Source organism: Otolemur garnettii, unplaced genomic scaffold, assembly GCF_000181295.1.
Source record: "Otolemur garnettii isolate 467f Iridium unplaced genomic scaffold, OtoGar3 scaffold00032, whole genome shotgun sequence".
NCBI lineage: Eukaryota > Metazoa > Chordata > Mammalia > Primates > Galagidae > Otolemur > Otolemur garnettii.
In genome coordinates this window covers 12,021,011-12,042,220 of record NW_003852427.1, presented here as the reverse complement: position 1 = coordinate 12,042,220, position 21,210 = coordinate 12,021,011, and the positions used below count along the sequence as shown (strand labels likewise).

General features: G+C 36.3%; 1 protein-coding gene and 1 pseudogene across 1 annotated transcript in view; one reads left to right on the top strand and one right to left on the bottom strand.

Annotated features, from left to right (window-relative positions):
- ATR (ATR serine/threonine kinase) overlaps positions 1-21,210 on the top strand; it is a 142,095-nt gene that overhangs the window by 109,462 nt on the left and 11,423 nt on the right. Inside the window, exons 37-42 of the mRNA XM_023513056.1 lie at positions 6,320-6,417; positions 6,903-7,135; positions 8,875-9,009; positions 10,802-11,002; positions 13,044-13,187; positions 17,099-17,249. Coding sequence (XP_023368824.1) covers positions 6,320-6,417; positions 6,903-7,135; positions 8,875-9,009; positions 10,802-11,002; positions 13,044-13,187; positions 17,099-17,249 — 962 coding nt within the window. The remainder of the gene's footprint in view (positions 1-6,319; positions 6,418-6,902; positions 7,136-8,874; positions 9,010-10,801; positions 11,003-13,043; positions 13,188-17,098; positions 17,250-21,210) is intronic.
- LOC105886945 lies at positions 4,329-6,205 on the bottom strand (annotated as a pseudogene).

Genomic DNA, 21,210 nt, shown 5'->3' with positions numbered 1-21,210 from the left:
GAGCCATGAATTTAAAAATTAAATGTACGTCCTGAAAGTGTAAAACCACTAGAAGAAAACATAGGGGAAAAGCTTCATGACATTGGCCTAGAAAATGATATTTTGGACATGAACTAAAAAGCATAGGCAACAAAAGCAAATATATATGGGATTATGTCAAGCCAAAAAGCATAGCCAAGGAATCAGTCAACACAGTGAAGAGACAGGCTATGGAGTAGAAGAGAATTTATTCCTATATGTAATATAATATAATATAATATATAATAATAAAATAATAGCCCATATGTAACAATTCAATAGTAAGAAAACAAATTGCCAATTAAAAAATAGGCAACACATCTGAATAGATATTTCTCAAAAGACATAAAAATGTCCAGCAGAAGCATATAAAAAAGGTTCATCATTACTGATCATCAGAGAAATACAGATTAAAACTATAAAGGCTTATCATTTCATACCTATTAGAATGGCTGTTATCAAAAAGACAAGTAGAGGATTTGGAGAAAAGGGAACCCTTGCACACTAGTGAGAATATAAATTAGTATGGCCATTATGGAAAAAAAGTATGGTGGATCCTCAAATATTAAAAATAGACCCACCATATGATTCAGCAATGCCACTACTGGATATATATTTAAAGGAAATTTAAAAAAAAAAGATTATCTATACTCTATGTTCATTGCAGAATTTTTCAAAACAGCCAAGCTGTAGTATCAACCTAAGTGTCCTTCAAGGATGAATGGATAAAGAAAATGTGATGTATATGTATACTTATACAATGGAATACTATTCAACCTTTAAAAAGAAGCAAATCTTATCATTTGTGACAGCATAGATAAACCTGGAGGAGATAATTTAAAATGAAATAAGGCAGACACAGAAAGACAAATACTGCATGATCTCACTTATAGGTAGATACTAAAAATATTGAACTTAGTGGAATGGTGTTACTAGGGAAATGATGGGGGAGGGAGTTGAGAGGATGTTGATCAAAGGATATATGATTTCAGGTAGATAGCAGGAATAAATTCAAGAGATCTATTGTCTGAAGTTAACAACAATATACTGTATTCTTGTTAATTGCTACAGAATAGATTTTAAGTGTTCTCACCACAAAAAAAGTATGAAAAGTAATATATATGTTAATTAACTTAATTTAGCCATTCCACAATATATATATGTATTTCTTTTCTCTCTCTCTCTCTTTTTTTTTTTTTTTTTTGGAGACAGAGTCTTACTCTGTTCCTCTGGGTAGAGTGCCATGGTATCAGCCTAGCTCACCTGGGTTCAAGCTATCCTCCTTTCTCAGCCTCCCAAGTAGCTGGGACTATAGGTGACCAACACAATGCCTGGCTAGTCTGTCTATTTTTAGCAGAGAACAGGTCTGACTCTTGCTCAGATTGGTCCTGAACTCCTAAGCTCAAGTTGTCCTCCTGCCTCAGCCTCCCAGAGTGCTAGGATATAGACATGAGCCACCGCACCTAACCAATATACATATATTTCAAAACATGTTGTACACAATAAGTATACACATACATAATTTTTGTCAATTTCTTCTTTTTTTCCTTTCTAGTCCCTCTTGGTAAAGCAGAATTTCAATAAATAAATAAAATGTTTTTTTTAAAAATCCCAACAAAATCGTCATGTTGGATACCTTAACAAACAAACAAAAAACCTTCCAGTTCTCCTAATTTCTGGTGAAATAAATCTTGACAAATAAGAAGAGAAAAAAATCCCCTCTTATATTATAATCTCAGAAAGGCAAATGCAATTCTGTGTGATAAAACTGTCCCCACAGGTCTGAAAAAGATATTTGTACATCCATGTTAATAGCAGCACTATTCACAATAGCTAAAACATAGCTCATTCATTTATAAATGAACCCAAGAGTTCATTTAGAGAGGAATGGATAAGCAAAATATGGTATAGACATACAATGGAACATTGTTTAGCCTGAAAAAGGAAGAAAATTTTGACATATGCTACAACATGGAGGACATGCTAAATGAAATAAGTCAGTTACAGAAAGACAAATATTGTATTCTACTTATACGAAGTATCTGGAGTAGTTAAGTTCATATAGATGGAAAGTGGAATGGTGCTTGTCAGGGGCTAGGGTAGGGGAAATGGGGAATTATTGTATAATGGATATGGAATTTCACTTTGGGAGGATGAAAAAAGTTATGGAAAGGGATTGTGATGATGGTTGCACAATATGTACAACGAGTACTGCTTAACTGTGCAGTTAAAAATGGTTAAGATGGGTGGTGCCCATTACCTCAGTGGGTAGGGCACCAAGGCTGGCGGGTTTGAACCTGGCCTGGGTCTGCTGAATCACAGTGACAACTTCAACAAAAAATAGCCAGGCATTGTGATGGGCACCTATAGTCCCAGCTACTTGGGAGGCTGAGGCAAGAGAATCACTTAAGAGTTTGAGGTTGCTGTGAGCTGTGATACCACAGCCCTCTACTAAGGGTGACATAGTGAGACTGTGTCTCAAAAGGAAAAAAAAATGGTTGATGGCAAATTTTATGTATTTTACTACAATAAAAAATACTGTTTATTTTTTCTCATGCCACCTTGTTTAAGGTATAACAAAAAAATTTTTTTTTAAATAAAATAAACTGTTGCCCAGGTCTCAAAAAATTCAACAAAGAGAGACCTTACTACTGACTTTATGAGAAACAAGGCTGTGAGTGCTTTGTTCACAGGGTAAGGAGAAAATTATACTTGATAAAAGATGTATACTGGTGATTGATGAAATGCTAATATTGGAAAATTGTGGAGATGCAAGATTGTGAATATTGAATTCAAGGCAGCGTCATAGTTTTAATCTATAGATAGCTGATTTCTGGTTTTGAATGGGGGAGAGCAAGATAAAGTCAGAATTTCAGAAATATTAATCTGGAATTTATTGCAGGAAGGAAATGTAGAATTAGGGTGACCAAGTTACTGTAATTTCACAGAAATGGTGATTGGGCTTGACCTAACCTGATGGCCATGGAATGTAGGTAAGAGAGCCTAAGGAAAATTTGAAAGAAGTATTGACAAGACTTTGATTGGGTCAGAAATTATAAATTTTTTTTGTACAGGAACTATAGAACTGAGTGAGAAATATAGTAATAAAAACAGGGGTGAGAAGAGTCAAAATAACTTATAGTAGGAGGAAATATTTTTTTAAACAGTAATAGTGTAGTAGTATTTGTTTGTTTTTTGTTTTTTGAGACTGAGTCTCACTTTGTCGCCCTTGGTAGAGTGGTGTGGCATCATAGCTCACAGTAGCCTCAAAGTCTTGATCTCAAGTGATCCTCTTGCCTCAGTTTTTTTTTTTTTTTTTCATTTTTAGTAGAAACAGCTGGTCTCAAACTTCTGCGCTCAGGCAATCCATCCTCCTTCGCCTCCCAGAGTGCTAGGATTACAGGTGTGAGCCACTGTGCCTGGCCTCAGTGTAGTAGTATTTGATTCGACCCATTCAAAGGAAACATTGCCATAACTAGATGAGCCTTGGCAGGGAATAAGAGGATTGTAAAATGATAGGTACTTCTAATTCAACCCCAGGTTTATTGAACTCTCACATTTATGCCATCTCCTCTCATCCAATCATTTGTTCACTGTTATTTTCCCAATCTCTAGTGTCAAGAGACTTGATGCACAACACTCAAGTTTTCAGTGGTATTGTAGGTACACTCACATTCTATTAAATTTAGTTAACTTCACTTACTCCAACCCCATTCTTAGATACCAACCCTGTCTCCTCACAAGGTAGTGTCACATGAATCTCTTCTCTAGCCCCCAAAGTTTAGAAAGGGCTTTCTCTTTTGTTTTTCTCCAGAATGCAACTGTGTTACCCCTACTTTCCTGTAGATTAGAATATTTATTCCTAGGGAAAAAAGTACTTGAATTTTACCAAGTTTACTCAAGTAGGTATTCTTCTAATTATCTAGCCTGGATACTGCCTACATCTAGTAGTCCGTACTCACCTTAGTTCTCTGCAGTGTACGAAGCATAACATTTATGTAGTTTCCCAAGCACATGGTAGTTAAAAAAGACAAGAAAGTGCTCTCCAAACCGGAGGGAAGGATAATCTGGTTTCTGACATCCATTCAGTGTGCATTCTCTTCCCTTGGGTATCTGTTGCCCGCCCTTCTCAGAAATGACCACCAGCACAAAGGGGATTGTGTGTCAAATAAGTACAGTCATCACTGCACTGGTGCTTATAATCACCCTGTGCACAGAATGAGAACCAAACTTTCTGGAAAGGATCCTTGATTCTCCCACAAACTGTCCCTTGGACTGTTCACTAGCTCTGGATGGTATTCCAACAATGGTCACTTCTCTTGGAGAACACACACACCAGCTTCCCATGGATGTCACTGCTTCCTAGCTGTCAATGATGGGGTCATAGCACTCAATACTACTCAGCAGGGAATTATCGTAGTATCCTGCAATTGCATAAATCTTCCCTGAAGCACTGTGGCCCCTACATAACATTGTGGAGTGGTCATATTAATAACAGTTGTCCAGGAATCAGCGCAAATGTTGTGTGCTTCAACAGAAGAAAGGTAGGTAGTACCATCCCTCCATCACATAAATATGGTCATTCAGCTGGGCTACTCCTGCACTAGAACACTTGGTAGCATTCGTATAACATTGGTCCAGTGTCCTGTGTGAGGATTATATTTCTCAACTGAACTTAAGATATTCAAGCCATCATATCCACCTAGACAGCAGATCACTCCACTGGCCACTACTAGTCCAGCACCTTCCCTGGCTGTCTTTATCTCCCAGCATGCTCCACTAGTCAATATTTGTGTCATAATGGTCTATACTGGTATGATACCTGCTTCCATCAAAGCCTCCACAGACATAGATTATATTTCCCAGGGTTGTAGCTCCAGCAAGACCTTGTCAAACCTTCATAGGGGCCACAAAATACCAGACCCTATCCCCTTCCAGACATTCCACTGAACTGAAGTGGGAATGGCCATCATAGCCACCAATTACATGGATCCGGTCACGTTGGGACACTGAGGTCACATAATGTCTCTTACGAGTGATGCTTTGCAAAAAACTACACTTCTGAGTCTTGGGGTCATATGTTTCTGCCATGGGAAAATCAGTGGGAAACTGCTAGCTTCTGAAGTCCCCGACCACCAGAAGCACTTCATTGGCTCCTAGATGAGCCCTCGTCCTGGGGCCCTGCATCTGACTCTGAAGTTCAGGCCTCAGATGAAACTTCTTTGCTTCAACTACATCCTGGCACTGTAAACTACAGCAATGAAAGGCTCAGCACCTTTCACATCTGCGATATGCCTGGATGTCATATTGTAGCAGGTTAAACAAGGATTCTTCTTGCTCCTTATTGGCATGTTCAAGTTGATGACAGCCTCAAAGACTGGTTCTTCAGAATCTACCTGAATTTCATCACACTTGATTAGCTTTTCCACCTCTCCTTGACTAGAAGAATGAACTCTTCATGCAGTACCACTTCAGAAAAATGCCTCTGGTTAAAAACCTCAGGTGCTGGCATTAGGTCAACATAATTGTGGGTTTCAGCAAAATTCCTGATACCCAGGCAATTAGAAGGGTCTAAGGGACTTTCTAAGAACTCGCAGCAGGCTTGCTTTACACCTCTCAGCTGAAGCATACAGGGTTCAGGGAGCAGTTCTTGTACATTTTCTACTATCACATGTACCATTTCTGTGTACGCAAAGTCTAATAGGATTTCCATGGTAGAGACAGTTAAACCTTGGATATCAAAATATAGTTTCTCCTTCTCTGAAAGCTTAGTCCTGTGATCTTTCAACTGGACATTTGAAGAGTATTTCAGGGCTCACTAGTGAACATGGCACAGAAGTAATCGCTACAGCCAGCCAGCACAATCCAATGAGCAGAGAAGTCTCTGCTCTATCTTCAGTGTCACATCACAGAGTATTGTTCTTCCTGGGCAAGTTCATTTAGTTGAGGATGGATTTAGCATGAGTATTTGTCATGTCTTTGGGGGCCATAACATCTCCTGTCAGACAATATGGAGAAAGAAAAAAAGGGGTCCTCAGATTCCACAGCTCTGTTCCCTGGCTCATGCAGCCGTGCCGGGGGGTCTCCAACCTGTGGGAATGGGGTGGGGCACAGGGCCAGCAGGCACATCTGGAGTTGCCACAAGGCCAAACCAGAGGCTCTCAGTAGGAAGAAGTGTTGATGTCATAGTTTTGTCAGAAAATTTTATATAAATTATGTGGGAGTTTAAGTCTTTAAATTTTAATTTGTATAATGTAAATAGAGTAACTATGCTAATAGTTTCTTGTCTATTTAATTGCAGGTCTCTGCAATATGGAAATCAATTCATATATCAATCAATGCCACGAATGTTATCACTCTGGCTTGATTTTGGTTCAAAGGCATATGAATGTGAAAAAGGTATAACTAACTGTTCATGTAAAAACTTTAAGGGACTAGGAAGAATTATAACTTTGGCACAAAGTCAGATTTGGTTTGACAGTCTACTAAAAACTGGGAATGAATTTGATAATTAAGATGTTAGTGTAAGAAAATAAATGTTTAAAAGGAGGGGAAAGTAGTTGCAGTTCAGAGCCTATAAGTGAAATCTTATCAACTTTTGATGACTCTAACAAATATTGAACAATATTCTATTAAACCAAATGATTTACCCTAATAATAAAAATGGATAGTGAAAATTAATATCCCTTGGGCTTTTCAGTGATCCTAAATATTTTTCCTACTTGGAGACAAGTTTCTTTCCACAAATTAGTAAGTGATCTAGCTTTGGGCATGGAAATAATATATTTTAAAGCTGCTTTTGAAACGAAAATTTTCTTATGTAAAATGAACTAACATGCTGATTTTTTCTTTTTTTCTTATGTTTCTTAAACTTTTTCCCCCAGCTTGTCGCTGTGATCGCATACAAATGAGAAATGATTTAGGTAAAATAAACAAGGTTATCACAGAGCACACAAATTATTTAGCTCCTTATCAGTTTTTGACTGCTTTTTCGCAATTGATCTCTCGAATTTGTCATTCACATGATGAAGTTTTTGTTGTCCTGATGGAAATAATAGCCAAAGTATTTCTAGCTTATCCTCAACAAGCAATGTGGATGATGACAGCTGTGTCAAAGGTAAAGTATTAACTACCATAGTGTCTTTTACTGCTTTATTTAAAAGTGATTATTTAATGTTAATATGTAGGTATAAGTGCCAGGATTTTACTCCTATATTAGGTTAGTAATTTTAATTTTTTTAAATATTTTTTATTTTTTATTTTTATTTTTTGTTGTTGCAGTTTGGCCAGGGCTGGGTTTGAACTCACCACCCTTGGTATATGGGGCTGACACCCCACTCACTGAGCCACAGGCACCACCCTTTTTTTTGAGATAGAGTCTCACTGTATTACCCTCGGTAAAGTGCTGTGGTGTCACAGCTCACAGCAACTTCCAACTCGGGCTCAAGTGATTCTCTTACATCAGCCTCCCAAGTAGCTGGGACTACAGGCACCTGCCACAACACCCTGCTATTTTTGGTTGCAGTTGTCATTGTTGGTTAGCCGGCCCAGGATGGGTTCGAACCTGCCAACTTCAGTGTATGTGGTTGGCACTGTAACCATTGTGCTATAGGCACCAAGCACTTTTAAATATTTAAAAAAATAAATTGTAGCATTAAATTTCATCCTATTATCTGGAGATGTTTACCATATAAAATAAAGGAAATAGTATGTTTAAGACAAAAGAAATCAGCATGTATATATATATATATATATATATATTTTTTTTTTTTTTTTTTTTTGAGACAGAGCCTTAAGCTATCACCCTGGGTAGAGTGCTGTGACATCACAGCTCACAGCATCCTCCAACTCCTGGGCTCAAGCGATTCTTCTGCCTCCGCCTCCCAAGTAGCTAGGACTACAGGCACCCACCACAATGCCTGGCTATTTTTTGGTTGCAGCCATCATTGTTGTTTGGCAGGCCCTGGGCTGAATTCGAACCCATCAGCTCAGGTGTATGTGGCTGGCACCTTAGCCGCTTGAGCTACAGGCGCTGAGCCCAGCATATATTTTTGTTAGAAAGTGCAATAAACGATTAGTGCGTGGTAACATACTTTTTAGTTTAAAAATGGCAACCTATTTTTTTCCTAAATATTTTAATCTAAAATACCTGACCTGTTAATACTAAAAAAAAAACCAAAAAAGCTTTATTTCATTATTAATGGGAACTTATAAGTTAGTAAACATACGGGGTGGCCATAAAGTTTGTGTACAATTTTAAATTGCACGCTATTTTAATTTGCACACGAACCTTATAGCCACCCTGTATTTAATAAGTATTTTAGAGAATTTAGAAAATGCACAGTTATAAAACAAAAATTAAAATTCAAACTTGTACCATTAATATTTTAATTTTTATATGTGGAGTTTCTAAGTGTATTTTAATGCTAAATTTGGATTATACTGACATGTAATTTCATGTTTCATTTATGACTGATCCCATGTTATTAAAAATTCTTTGAAGATACAATTTTAGAAATCGTATAAAGTTCTAAAGTAAACTTCTATAATTTATTTAACTATCAAGATGATCATTAAAATTCTTTCTATTTTTGTGCTGTTGTAAAAGATCTACATACATCTATATTTGTTCTCATTTCCAATTATTTCTTCAGAGTACGTCCCAACAAGGGAATTCACCAAGTTATGAGATACCAACATTTTTATGGTTCTTGATTGCATTGCCAGACTGATTTTCAGGAAATTTATATCAGTATTCTCATCATGAGCACTTTTTAAGTTGATTTTTGTAAATTAAAAGCTGTGTTATCTGTCAAAACAGTATATAAAGTTGTATTTAATTCTTTTTTATCACAGTCTTCTTATCCCATGCGTGTGAACAGATGCAAGGAAATTCTAAATAAAGCTATTGAGATGAAAAAATCTTTAGAGAAGTTTGTTGGAGATGCAACTCGCCTAACAGATAAGCTTCTAGAATTGTGCAATAAATCGGTACTATCATAAATCTTACTGCTTATAGACTAGTAAAATATATTTTATAGGTATATAAACATACATAATTTGTATATATTTTTTCATATGATTAATATTCTAACATGGACATACACATATTATCAAAATTTATTAAATTTTATACTATAAGTAGATATGATTTATTTTAATAAAGCAGTTTTTGAAATTTCTAACGTATGTTCTATGTCCCTCTTCCAAATATCCACTAGATTTCTAAAAGTGTGTTTGTTAGTTTGTTTAAAAGATGGGGTCTCACTCTGTCACCCAGGCTAGAGTGTAGTAATGCAATCATAGATCACTGCAACCTCCACCTCCTGAGATCAAGTGATCTTTCTTCTTTACCCTCCCAAGTAGCTGGGACTATAGGCATGCCACACCACTGTACCTGGCTAATTTTGTTTTTTGTGGTGTTTTTTTGTGTGTGATAGGGACAGGGGTCTCACTGTGTTGTCCAGGCTGGCCTTAAACTCCCAGACTCACATGATCCTTCTGCCTCTGCCTCCTAAAGTGCTAGGACTACAGACATGAGCCACTGTGTGCCTGCCTAAAAGTTCTTCTTAATATGAATTAAGGAGAATTTTTGAAAGCAGATTATCCATATTTATCAGAAGTTATTTTAAGTAGAGGCTATGAAATAAGCCATAACAGTAAGTGTGTAAAATACTCAGTTTTTTAAAGTTGTCATTTTGATTAATTTTGTCATATCTTTAAACTTTTAAAACTCATAGACATTAACCTGTATTCATTATGGGAAAAAGGATTGGGGTTCTTGTTTTCATCCTTTCAGTAAAGCTTTCAGTGCCTATCAAGTGATAAACATTGTCCTAAGGAAAAGAAAGATGAATGAAAAATCTCCTCCTGTCTGAGGTATTCGTAGTCTTATAGGGAACCAAGCAGATGGTTCTCATCTAGAATAATACTTTTTTTAGTAGATTTGTAACTAAAGTAGAAACATGGTTACAGGACTGACCCACACTGCACCTAAGGAATTGGAGAAAAACACTGAAGAATGTATAAGACATAAAAGTAGGGAGTGGAGTAGGTACTTATAAGGCAGGAGAGAGACTCTATTATAAAGTAAATAACTAGATTCTACTTAACAGATATTCAAAGTCCATTAATTGTTTATCTGTTAAAAGATACAGACTACTCTATTTCTCACCTTACCTTCATCAATGAACATGTCAAAAGGGTAATCTGTATTGGTTATCTCCATTAATCCCATTTGACTTCTGATGCACTTAATATCATCAAAAACAGTGTTGTGATGATGGACAACATATATTAAACCGTGGCACTGTTTTATGTGCTTTACATGTACTGGTTTCTAATTCTTTATCAGAAACCTTTGTGGTAATTACACTTAAAAATTCAGAGTTTTTCATATTTTTGAAGGTAAAACAGTGCATATACTTTGTGTTATATCGCCACTGAGGGTAACCTGTTAACTATTCCATAATCCAGCTTATAACTATTTCTTTAAGTTAGTTTGATATATAGAGCTCTTTGAATTTTCTAATGTCCTATAACAGACTGTTGGCCTCTCCTGTCTTCTTTAATCATTAAATAGTCCTCTGATGTAGGTCCTATTATTGATGAGGTAAAAGGCAGAGATTAAAATGAGATGATTAAAAAATACTTAGAAATCTACAGTCTGACATGCCCTTGGAATTAAGATAGTAGAAAAGTGAAATTTTTGTTGTTGAAGTTAAATGTTCTGTGATTTAAGGTAAACACAAAATTAAAGTGTACTACTTTTTTTTTTTTTCAGGTTGATGGAAATAGTTCCACATTAAGTATGAGTACTCACTTTAAAATGCTTAAAAAGCTGGTAGAAGAATCAACATTTAGTGAAATCCTTATTCCTTTGCAATCAGTCATGATACCTACTCTTCCATCAGTTCTGGGTGCCCATGCTAACCATGATCCATTTCCTGGGCACTGGGCCTATATTGCAGGCTTTGATGATACGGTAAACTTCAGTTATATATGACTATAACTATGATTTTAAATTTTAATTAAATTAAAAGCTTCAAATTAAGCTAAAAAGTGTTTTTCTCAGAGTCAAAATGATGTTTTTGAAATATATATGTGTGTATATATATTTATATATAGACTTTATTTTTATATAGTCTTATAAAAGTATAAAGTCTATATAGAGAGAGACATATATATGTGTGTGTGTGTATATATATATATATAGAGAGAGAGAGAGAGAGAGAGAGAAACTCTATTTTTTTTGAGACAAGAGTCTTACTTAGCCAGCTGCCCTATGGTTGAGTGCCATGACGTCATAGCCCACAGCAAAACTTAAACTCTTGAGCTCAAGTGATCCTCTGGTTTCAGCCTCCCAAGTAGCTGGGACTACAGGCTCCTGCCCCAGCACCCAACTAGTTTGTTTTCTATTTGTAGAGATGGGGTCTCGCTTTGCTCAGGCAATCCAACTGCCTCAGCCTCCCAAAGTGCTAGGATTATAGGAATGAGCCACCACGCCTGGCCCAAAATGAATATTACTTGCCACAAAAAAAATAATTTGACATACACAAAAGTAAAGCCCCCTGGTACAAAGTACAGTGATAAAAACTTCAGTGATTATAAAAAAATTCAGAGATTAATACTCAGTCTAATATTTTGATCTGTTAATCTTTATTTTTTTACAATTTTATTTTTTATGTTCTTTATCCTAAAAATGAAGAAAAGAAAGAACATAATACAAGTTTTATTTATTTGGGGGAAGAAGTGAAAATAGTAAGAGCTTGATTTTTTTTTTCTGAGACAGAGTCTCACTGTGATGGCTGGATAAGAGTCCAGTGGTGTCATTATAGCTCACTGCAACCTCAAACTCATGGGCTTAAGGGGTCCTCCTGCCTCAAGCCTCCCAAGTAGCTGGGACTGCAGGTGCACACCACACGTGCCCAGATAATTGTTTTATTTTTTGTAGAGACAGGGTCTTCCTGTGGTGCTGAAGCTGGTCTTGAACCCCAAGGCTCAAGCAGTCCTCCCACCTCAGCTTCCCAAAGTGCTAGGATTACAGACGTGAACCACCACACCTGGCCCAATTTTTTTAAAGTACTTTATGTGGCTATAAATATGTGACTGTTTCAAAGAATTAGTACTAGAGCACTTCTTCTAGGTAAACTTTTGGGAAACTTTATTCCATTATTTCTATAACTCAAGATATTTGTTAACTACTTTTAGAACCAGTTACCAAACCACCTAATGAAATTATTCTTATTACTTACAGTCATGCTTTGGTTTTAATTTATGCAATATTATTTATCTTATTTATTTAGCTGATTAGGGGGGCATTTCTTTTTGGGGGGGCATTTCTTAAAAATTAAATTACTTCAGTTGATAAACATTCCATTAGAAATTGGAAAATAGTGTCTCAAACTCTGAAGAAAGATGTTTCAAAAATCTTTTAAGCATTATGACTACTTTGAGGGAGACTGCCTAAATTTAAATGCCTAAAGTACTTGCATTGCTGATGAAATAAGCTTTTTACTTCATAACTGTTCCCAAAGGGTGAAAATGTGTCTTTGTTAACAGATATGCTATTCTTTGTGAAGGTCATTTTTAAGTAAAAGAAATAGTTAAAATACAAATTTACTACATAACTATTATATAATGATGTTATATGATACATTATTATATTCCCTTTTTATTTTGTTAATAACTCAATGTTTATTAACTGAAACAAAGAATTCCGGCCTTAACTGGGCCGGCACCTGTGCCTCAGTGGGTACGGTGCCAGCCCCATATACTAAGGGTGGCGGGTTCGGACCCACCCCTGGTCAAACTGCAACAGAAAAATAGCTGAGTGTTCTGGTGGGCACCTGTAGTCTCAGCTACTTGGGAGGCTGAGGCAAGAGAATTACCTAAGGCCAGGAGTTGGAGGTTGCTGTGAGCTGTGTGATGCCAAATCTACTGAGGGTGATAAAGTAAGACTTTGTCTCTACAAAAGAGAAAAAAGAATTTTGGTCTTAACTTATATATAACTCATCATCTTTTAGGTAGAAATTCTTGCTTCTCTTCAGAAACCAAAGAAGATCTCTTTAAAAGGGTCAGATGGAAAGTTCTACATCATGATGTGTAAGCCGAAAGATGACCTGAGAAAGGATTGCAGACTAATGGAATTCAATTCTTTGATTAATAAGGTTTGGATAAAATTTGGTTTTATTTTAGAATTACGTGATAACTCACGTAATAATTATGTGATAATTATATATATATATATATAATTATATATATATATATCACGTGATAATTATGTGATAGGGGCATTTCAGTATGCAAATAGATCACTTTTTAAAATTAGATCTTAAATTTATTTTTTTTTAATTTAAGATTACAATAAGGGTACGTATGATTAAGTTACATTGTTTACATTTGTTAGATAAAGTCCAAGTTGTAGCTGAGCCCTTCACCCAGGCAGTGTACCATATACCCCTGCCTTGTACCCATTAGGTGAGAGCTTACCAAACCTCCTTCTCTTTCCCCATCCCTTCTTCTCGAATTTAATTTAATTGTGTTTTTCTTTCCTGTAACTGTATAGTTGTTTATTTACTAGTTACATATTAGTACTGGATGCTTCCTTCTCCATTCTTTTGATATTATTCTGCCATAAAAAAAAAATGGAGACTTTATATCTTTTATATTTACCTAGAAGGATTTGGAGAACCCCCGCCAGGCAAAGTAACACAAAAATAGATCACTCTTAAAAAGACAGAATGAAGTGTATTTTCTCATTTTCACTTAATTTTTCTGATTGTAACAAAATGTATAACATAATTTATGTATAACATAAATTTTTCATTTAACCATTTTTTAAGTGTATAGTTCGGTAGTATTAAGTACATTCATGTTGTTTTGCAGTCATCATTAATATCCCTTTCCAGAACTTTTTTCACCTTCTCAAATTGAAACTCCACATCTATTAAACAATTCCATTCCCCTTTCCCCCAGCCTCTGGCAACCATGTTCTTCTTTCTGTCTCCATGAATATGACCATTCTACTTATCTCATAAAAGTTGTGGAATCATGCAGTATTTATCCATTTTTGACTAGCTTACTTCACTTAGTATTATGTTTTCTCATTTTGTTTTATTTTGTTTTTTCAAGGAGCATTGAATTCAATTGGCATTGTATGGATTGGCACCTGTACACAGGGGCTGGCAAGTTTAATCCCAGCTTGGGCCTCCTAAACAACAATGCCAACTACAACAAAAAAATAGCTGGGTGTTATGGCAGGCACCTGTAGTCCCAGCTACTTGGGAAGCTGAGGCAAGAGAATCGTTTACGCCCAAGAATTTGAGGTTGCTGTGAGCTGTGACTTGATGGCACTCTACCAAGGGTGATATAGTGAGACTCTGTCAACAAAACAAAAAAAAATTGGCATTACATTTTCAAGGTTCATTTATTTTTATAGAACATGTCAGAATTTCTACCCATTTAAAGCTAAATAAATAGTCCATTGTACATCTATGCCACATTTTGCTTATCCATTCCTCCATTGATGGACACATGAGCTCTTTCTACCTTTTGGCTATTGTGAATAATACTGCTGTGAACACAAGTGTACAAATATCTGTTCATCTTTGAGGTATAAACTCAGAAATAAAATTACTCATTTTAATTTTTAAAAAATAAGATTACTTTTATTATAATGAGAAAAATGTGTAACATATTAGTGATGGAAAACATTTCCTATATAATGGTTATTTATAATATACTTTTTCTATCAAATTTATTTAGATTTTATGTTTTTAATGCTAGGGAAAAGGTTAGGCTCTATTTTTATCAACTCATTGTTAAAAGGTAATCAGCATTTTTTTAGTTTGTTGGTAAGTATCAATACTTGGTTTCCAGCACAGAATTGTTGTGATAAATCTCATTTATTGTTAGATATTTTGAGTTATCATATAGATAGGCATTTAGAAATACATAGTATACAGCTGGGTGTTGTGGCAGATTCCTGTAGTCCCAGCTACTTGGGAGGTTTAGGCAGGAGAATTGCTTAAATCCAAGAGTTTGAGGTTGCTATGAGCTGTGACGCCATGGAACTCTACCAAGGACAACATAATAAGACTCTGTCTCAAAAAAGGGAAAACATAGTATAATACTTTCTTTTCCATTGGTCTTTTTTTTTTTTTTTTTTGAGACAGTGTTTTACTCTGTAGCCTATGCTGACATGTAGTGACATCATCATAGCTCACTGCAACCTCAAACTCGTGGGCTCTAGAAGTAGCTAGGACTATAGGCATGCACTGCCATGCTCAGCTAAGTTTTATGGTTTTGTAGAGATGGGGTCTCACTACAGTGCCCAGGCTGGTCTTGAACTCTTGGGCTCAGGCAATTGTTCCACCTCAGCCTCCCAAAGTGCTAGGATTATAGGCATGAGCCACTGCATCTGGCCTTCTGTTGGTAAAAATAAAACCATACTATAGAAAGATGAAACTTTATTATTTTGGTATAAGCTTTTTATCCTTTCTTCCCAAACCTCCCCTCATTTCAGAGTTACAGGCCTTTCCCAGAAACAATATATCAGCAAGTGAGGTTTTTTTTTTAAAGGAACAGTTGTACTTAGTAATTTAAAAAAACACATTCAAAACCTATTCAAAGGCAATAAAAAGAGAAAGGTTATTTTTTATTTTTCATTTAAAATATTGTTTGGTAAATTGGTATCTTTAATTCACTGACTATTAAAACATTAGTGTGTTCTGCCCAGAGTTCTTTGAATATTTTTCTGGCTCAAGTATCAAATGCCCTGGTTTTACTTTATAAATTTACCTTAATCAACTTTGTTACTTTGATTAAGGTATTTTATTACTCTTCCCCCTTACTAACACGGTCAAATTATAAAGCCTGATTGTTAAAAAATATAGTCTTATTGTGTTGGTTTTGGAGGCCATGGGATTCTGATGTCACACCATTTCCATAGCATTCATGGAACCTGTTTATTCCTAAAGTTTGGAATGTGTTTTTCATCAATTAAGCACTTTGAGTTGAGCAGGTTTCAATTATACATGTGTGCTTAGTTTGCTTGCTTCATATAGTTCCAGAATGAAAAGTATTGTTTTTCTTTACCTAACATATCAGGATTAATCAGATGAGACCTGTAAAACTTTCTTCTGCTAAGGATTAGTTTTATAAACGAAGCTATAATAATTAAACTACAAGAATAAGAAATACATTTTGGTTCTTGTGAGATAATCAAAGTTAAAGAGCAGTATCTATGTCTAAGGACATAAGGTTTCAGTAACCTCTATAAAGCCATATAAAATAAAACAATAATATTTTGTCATTGTTAAATATTACAATTATAATATTTGACAATTGGGCAGCACCTGTCGCTCAGTAGGTAGGGCACTGGACCCATATATCAAGGATGGCAGCTTTGGACCTGGCCCCAGCCAAACTGCAACAAAAAATAGACAGGCCCTTGTGGCGGGCGCCTGTAGTCCCAGCTACTCAGGAGGCTGAAGCAGGAGAATCATCTAAGCCCAGGAGTTGGAGGTTGCTGTGAGCTGTGACGCCACAGCACTCTACTGAGGGCAATAAAGTGGCACTCTGTTTCTAAAAAAAAAAAAAAAAGACAATAATATTCTTGTCACATTAATAGCAAATAAAAATTTAATTCACGTTAATAGTGATTTTTCAAAATGGACTTACCCATGGCATTTTTAATGATTTGAAAATCAGTTAGAAATACTGCCCCAGTAGTTTTCTACTTTTTTATTCAGGGGAAATTTTTGTCTAACCAGGGGCAACCTTTTTTTTTTCTTTCTGCTATGCATTGGAAGAATAAGACTTGTCTTAGGCTACACATTAAATATACAAACAATAATGAAAGCTACTTAGTGAAAAAAGGGTCCTTGTATTACACTTTTCGTGATATCTAGCACCACAGATACGCAAAAAAATCCTCAGAGATTCTAAACCACATAGTAAACCCTTGTTGATTTTCTTTTTGCTATGAAGTGCAAAAAAGTGAAATCTTTAGATATCTTTGTTATAATGTTTTGAGATTTTATATTGTTTTCAAATTTATATGTATTTTCTTTAATAGTGCTTAAGAAAAGATGCCGAATCTCGTAGAAGAGAACTTCATATCCGAACATATGCAGTTATTCCGCTAAATGACGAATGTGGGATTATTGAATGGGTGAACAACACTGCTGGTTTGAGACCTATTCTGACCAAACTGTATAAGGAAAGGGGTACTAAAATGCTTATCATCTAATTATACAATTTGGGTATAATAGCTACTATCATATGTAATATGGGTATAATCATTAATAAATACAACAGTATACTTTTTTTGATATAGGTATAGTGAAATTTCTAGATTTTACATACAGAATATTTGAGTGTTATCCTTCCTTTCTTTCTCCTTGTGTTTTGATTTCTTCTGTCTTTATTCCAAAAGGTTTTTGAGGTGGCTTACAAAAAAATATGAAAATTTGTTTTTCACAGTTATTGGTTAATAATTCTGAAACTACTTTATGTTTATACAGTATTAGTCTTGCAAGTAAGTATGTATATTGTGCATAAAGAGAGCTAGTTTTCTCACTGTCAGAGAGAATACTACAATGAAACCTGAATTGTTAGATTGGAATAAGAAGCTTCCAGTATCCAAAGCTGGGATAATTTGAGCAGTAAAATAAATGATAGAAATTGATTATAACCCATGGAATAAAATAAATAAGCATGCTTCTATACTGATATAAACAAGTTTTTGGGTAAATAAATATGGAAGTAGAATAGTTCTTCCTTAAGGTAGAATTGCAGTGAGTAAATGTAGAAAGGCTGATGGAAACTGAAAATCACCAATTAGCAAACATTACAGTAATACTAATAATTGTTATAGTGAATGATTATCAATAAATGCTAAAATGAGTAGCCAAAAGTATCAGAAACAGGTTATTTGCAGAGAATCAAAGTATGTCCCTATAAGATACTTATCAATTGGCTCAGTGCCCATAGCTCAGTGGTTAGGGTGCTGCCCACATACACTGGAGCTGGCGGGTTAGAACCTGGCCCGGGCTGGCTAAACAACAATGACAACTACAACAAAAACAAAAATAGTGGGGTGTTGTGACAGGCACCTTGGTCCCAGCTACTCGGGAGAATGATGCAAGAGAATCCCTTAAGCCCAAGAGTTTGAACTTGCTCTGAACTGTGATGCCATGGCACTTTACCAAGGGCAACATAGTGAGACTCTGTCTCAAAAAAAAAAAAAAAAAACCCAGATACTTATCAATTATTTAAAAAAAATACAGTAACTTTACAGTAGAGAAAAATATAACTGGTCAGAACTCTTTAAAAAGTTCTAGTAGTAGGGCGGCACCTGTGGCTCAGTGGGTAGGGTGCTGGCTCCATATACCAAGGATGGCGGGTTCAAACCCAGCCCCAGCCAAACTGCAACAAAAAATAACCAGGCATTGTGGCAGATGCCTGTAGTCCTAGCTACTCAGGAGGCTGAGGCAAGAGAATCCCTAAGCCCAGGAGTTGGAGGTTGCTGTGAGCTGTGACGCCATGGCACTCTACTAAGGGTGATAAAGTGAGACTTTGTCTTTAAAAAAAAAAAAGCCCTAGTAGTGAAAGATAAAGAAATACAGAAATTTCCCAGATTTGATGACATTAATGAAAAGTGACAACTGAATATAATAAGAAATCCTAGGTTTGGCCCTTGTGGCTCAAGCGACTAAGGCACCAACCACATACACCTGAGCTGGCGGGTTCGAATCCAGCCCAGGCCTACCAAACAACAATGACGGCTGCAACCAAAAAATAGCCGGGCACTGTGGCAGGCACCTGTAGTCCCAGCTACTTGGGAGGCAGAGGCAGGAGAATCGAATCACTTGAGCTCAGGAGTTGGAGGTTGCTGGGAGCTATGATGCCACGTACTCTACTCAGCGCAATAGCTTGAGGCTCTGTCTCAAAAAAAAAAAAAAAAAAAAGTACGAGAAATCCTAGACTAGATCCTGGCCCAGGACAAAGTATATTAGTAGGACAATTGGTAAAATCTGAATAAGGTCTGAAGATTAGTTAATAATATAACAATAATAATAATTTATTTAAGTAATTGTTTATGGTTATGAAAAAGAAGAACATTAAGAAAAACTGGATTAAAAATATACAGGAATTTTGTACCATTTATGCAACTTTTTCTAAGTCTAAAATTATTTCAAAATAAAGTGTATAAAAATGCATACATTAAAAATAAATCAGGCCTGGCATGGTGGCTCACACCTATAATCCCAGCACTTGGGAGACCGAGACAGTGGATTGCCTGAGCTCACAGGTTCAAGACCAGCCTGAGTCAGAGCAAGACCTTGTCTCTAAAAAAATAGCCGGGCATTATGGTGGACACCTGTTGTCCCAGCTACTTGGGAGACTGAGGCAAAAGTATCACTTAAGCCCAGATGTTTAAGGTTGTTGTAAGCTATGACACCACAGTACTCTACCAAGGGTGACAAAGTAAGACTCTGTCTCTAAATAGATAAATAAATAAATAAAGTTATTAGAGTGAAATACAAAATAAGTGTATTAGTTTCCTAGGGCTGCCATATCAAAGTACTACTAACAATATCTTTAAACAATAAAAATTTATTGCCTCATGATTCTAGAGGCTAGAGGTCCAAACTCAAGGTCTTAGTAGGACTGTGATCTCTCTGAAGGCTCATGTTTCTTGCCTTTCTCTTAGGTTCCATTGTTCCTTGGCCTATAGATGAATCACACCACTCTTTCTCCATCATTTCATAACATTCTCCCTGTGTCTCAGTGTCTCTATTTTCTGTTTTGAGAACACTAGTCCATCACTGGATTATTGAATTAAGGGCCCACCTTAATGACCTGATACTAACCCGATTATATCTGTAAAGACCCTATTTCCAAATAAGATCACATACCCAAGTACCAAGGGTTAGGACTTCAGTTTATTTTTTGAGGGATATCCAGTTTAATTTATAACATTAAATAATTTTTTTTTGACATAGTCTCAAAGTGTCACCCTGGGTAGAGTGCTGTGGCATCACAGCTCACAGCAACCTCAAACTCTTGGACTTAGTGATTCTCTTGCTTCATCCTCCCAAGTAGCTGGGACTACAGGCACTTGCTACAACGCCTGGCTATATTTTTTGTTGCAGTTGTCATTGTTGTTTTAACTGGCCCGGCCGGGTTCAAACCCACTTGCCTTGGTGTATATGGCCAGCACCCTACCCACTGAGCTTGGGTGCCACCAACCTTAAACAATATTGATAAATTAACATATTATGGGTATTTTATTCAGTATGACATACACATTATTTCATTTATTGATGTTAACAAGCCTGATTATCCCTATTTTATGGACAGTGCCAGCGACGTTATCTAACTTGTCCAATTCACATGGCTAATATATTGCAAAACTGAAACTCAAACACACTTGAGTCAGACTTCAAGTAACTTGCTGTTGACTATGAGTATGAAATATTGCCTAAGTTTTAGTTTTGCTATTAGATTTTTTAAAAAATAGTTCGATAAGGCCGGGCACAGTGGCTGATGCCTGTAATCCTAGCACTCTGGGAAACTGAGGCAGGTGGATTGCCTGAGCCCACAGGTTGGAGACTAGCCTGAGCCAGAGCAAGACCTCATCTCTAAATTTCATAGTGAAATTCTGCCTCAAAAACCACAACCAGATGTTGTGGTGGCCTGTAGTCCCAGCTACTTGGGAGGCTAAGGCATGAAAATCACTTGAGCCCAAGAGTTTGAGGTTGCTGTGAGCTGTGATGCCACAGCACTCTACCAAGGACAACAAAGGGAGACTCTGTCTCAAAAAAAAAATAGTTTGATAATTTTGTCAGTGTAAATAATATACATATATAGACTCAGCACCTGTAGCTCTGTGGTTAAGGCACACATACACATATACACCAGGGCTGACAGGTTTGAACCTAGCCCAGGCTTGCTAAACAACAATGACAACTACAACAAAAAAAATAGTGAGGGCTCAGTGCCCGAAACACGGTGGTTATGGCACCAGCCACATATACTGAAGTTGGCAGGTTCAAACTCAGCCTGGGCCAGCTTACCAACAATGACAACTACAACAAAAAGTAGCTGGGGCATTGTGGCAGGCACCTGTAGTCCCAGCTACTTGGGAGGCTGAGGCAAGAGAATCGCTTAAGCCCAGGAGTT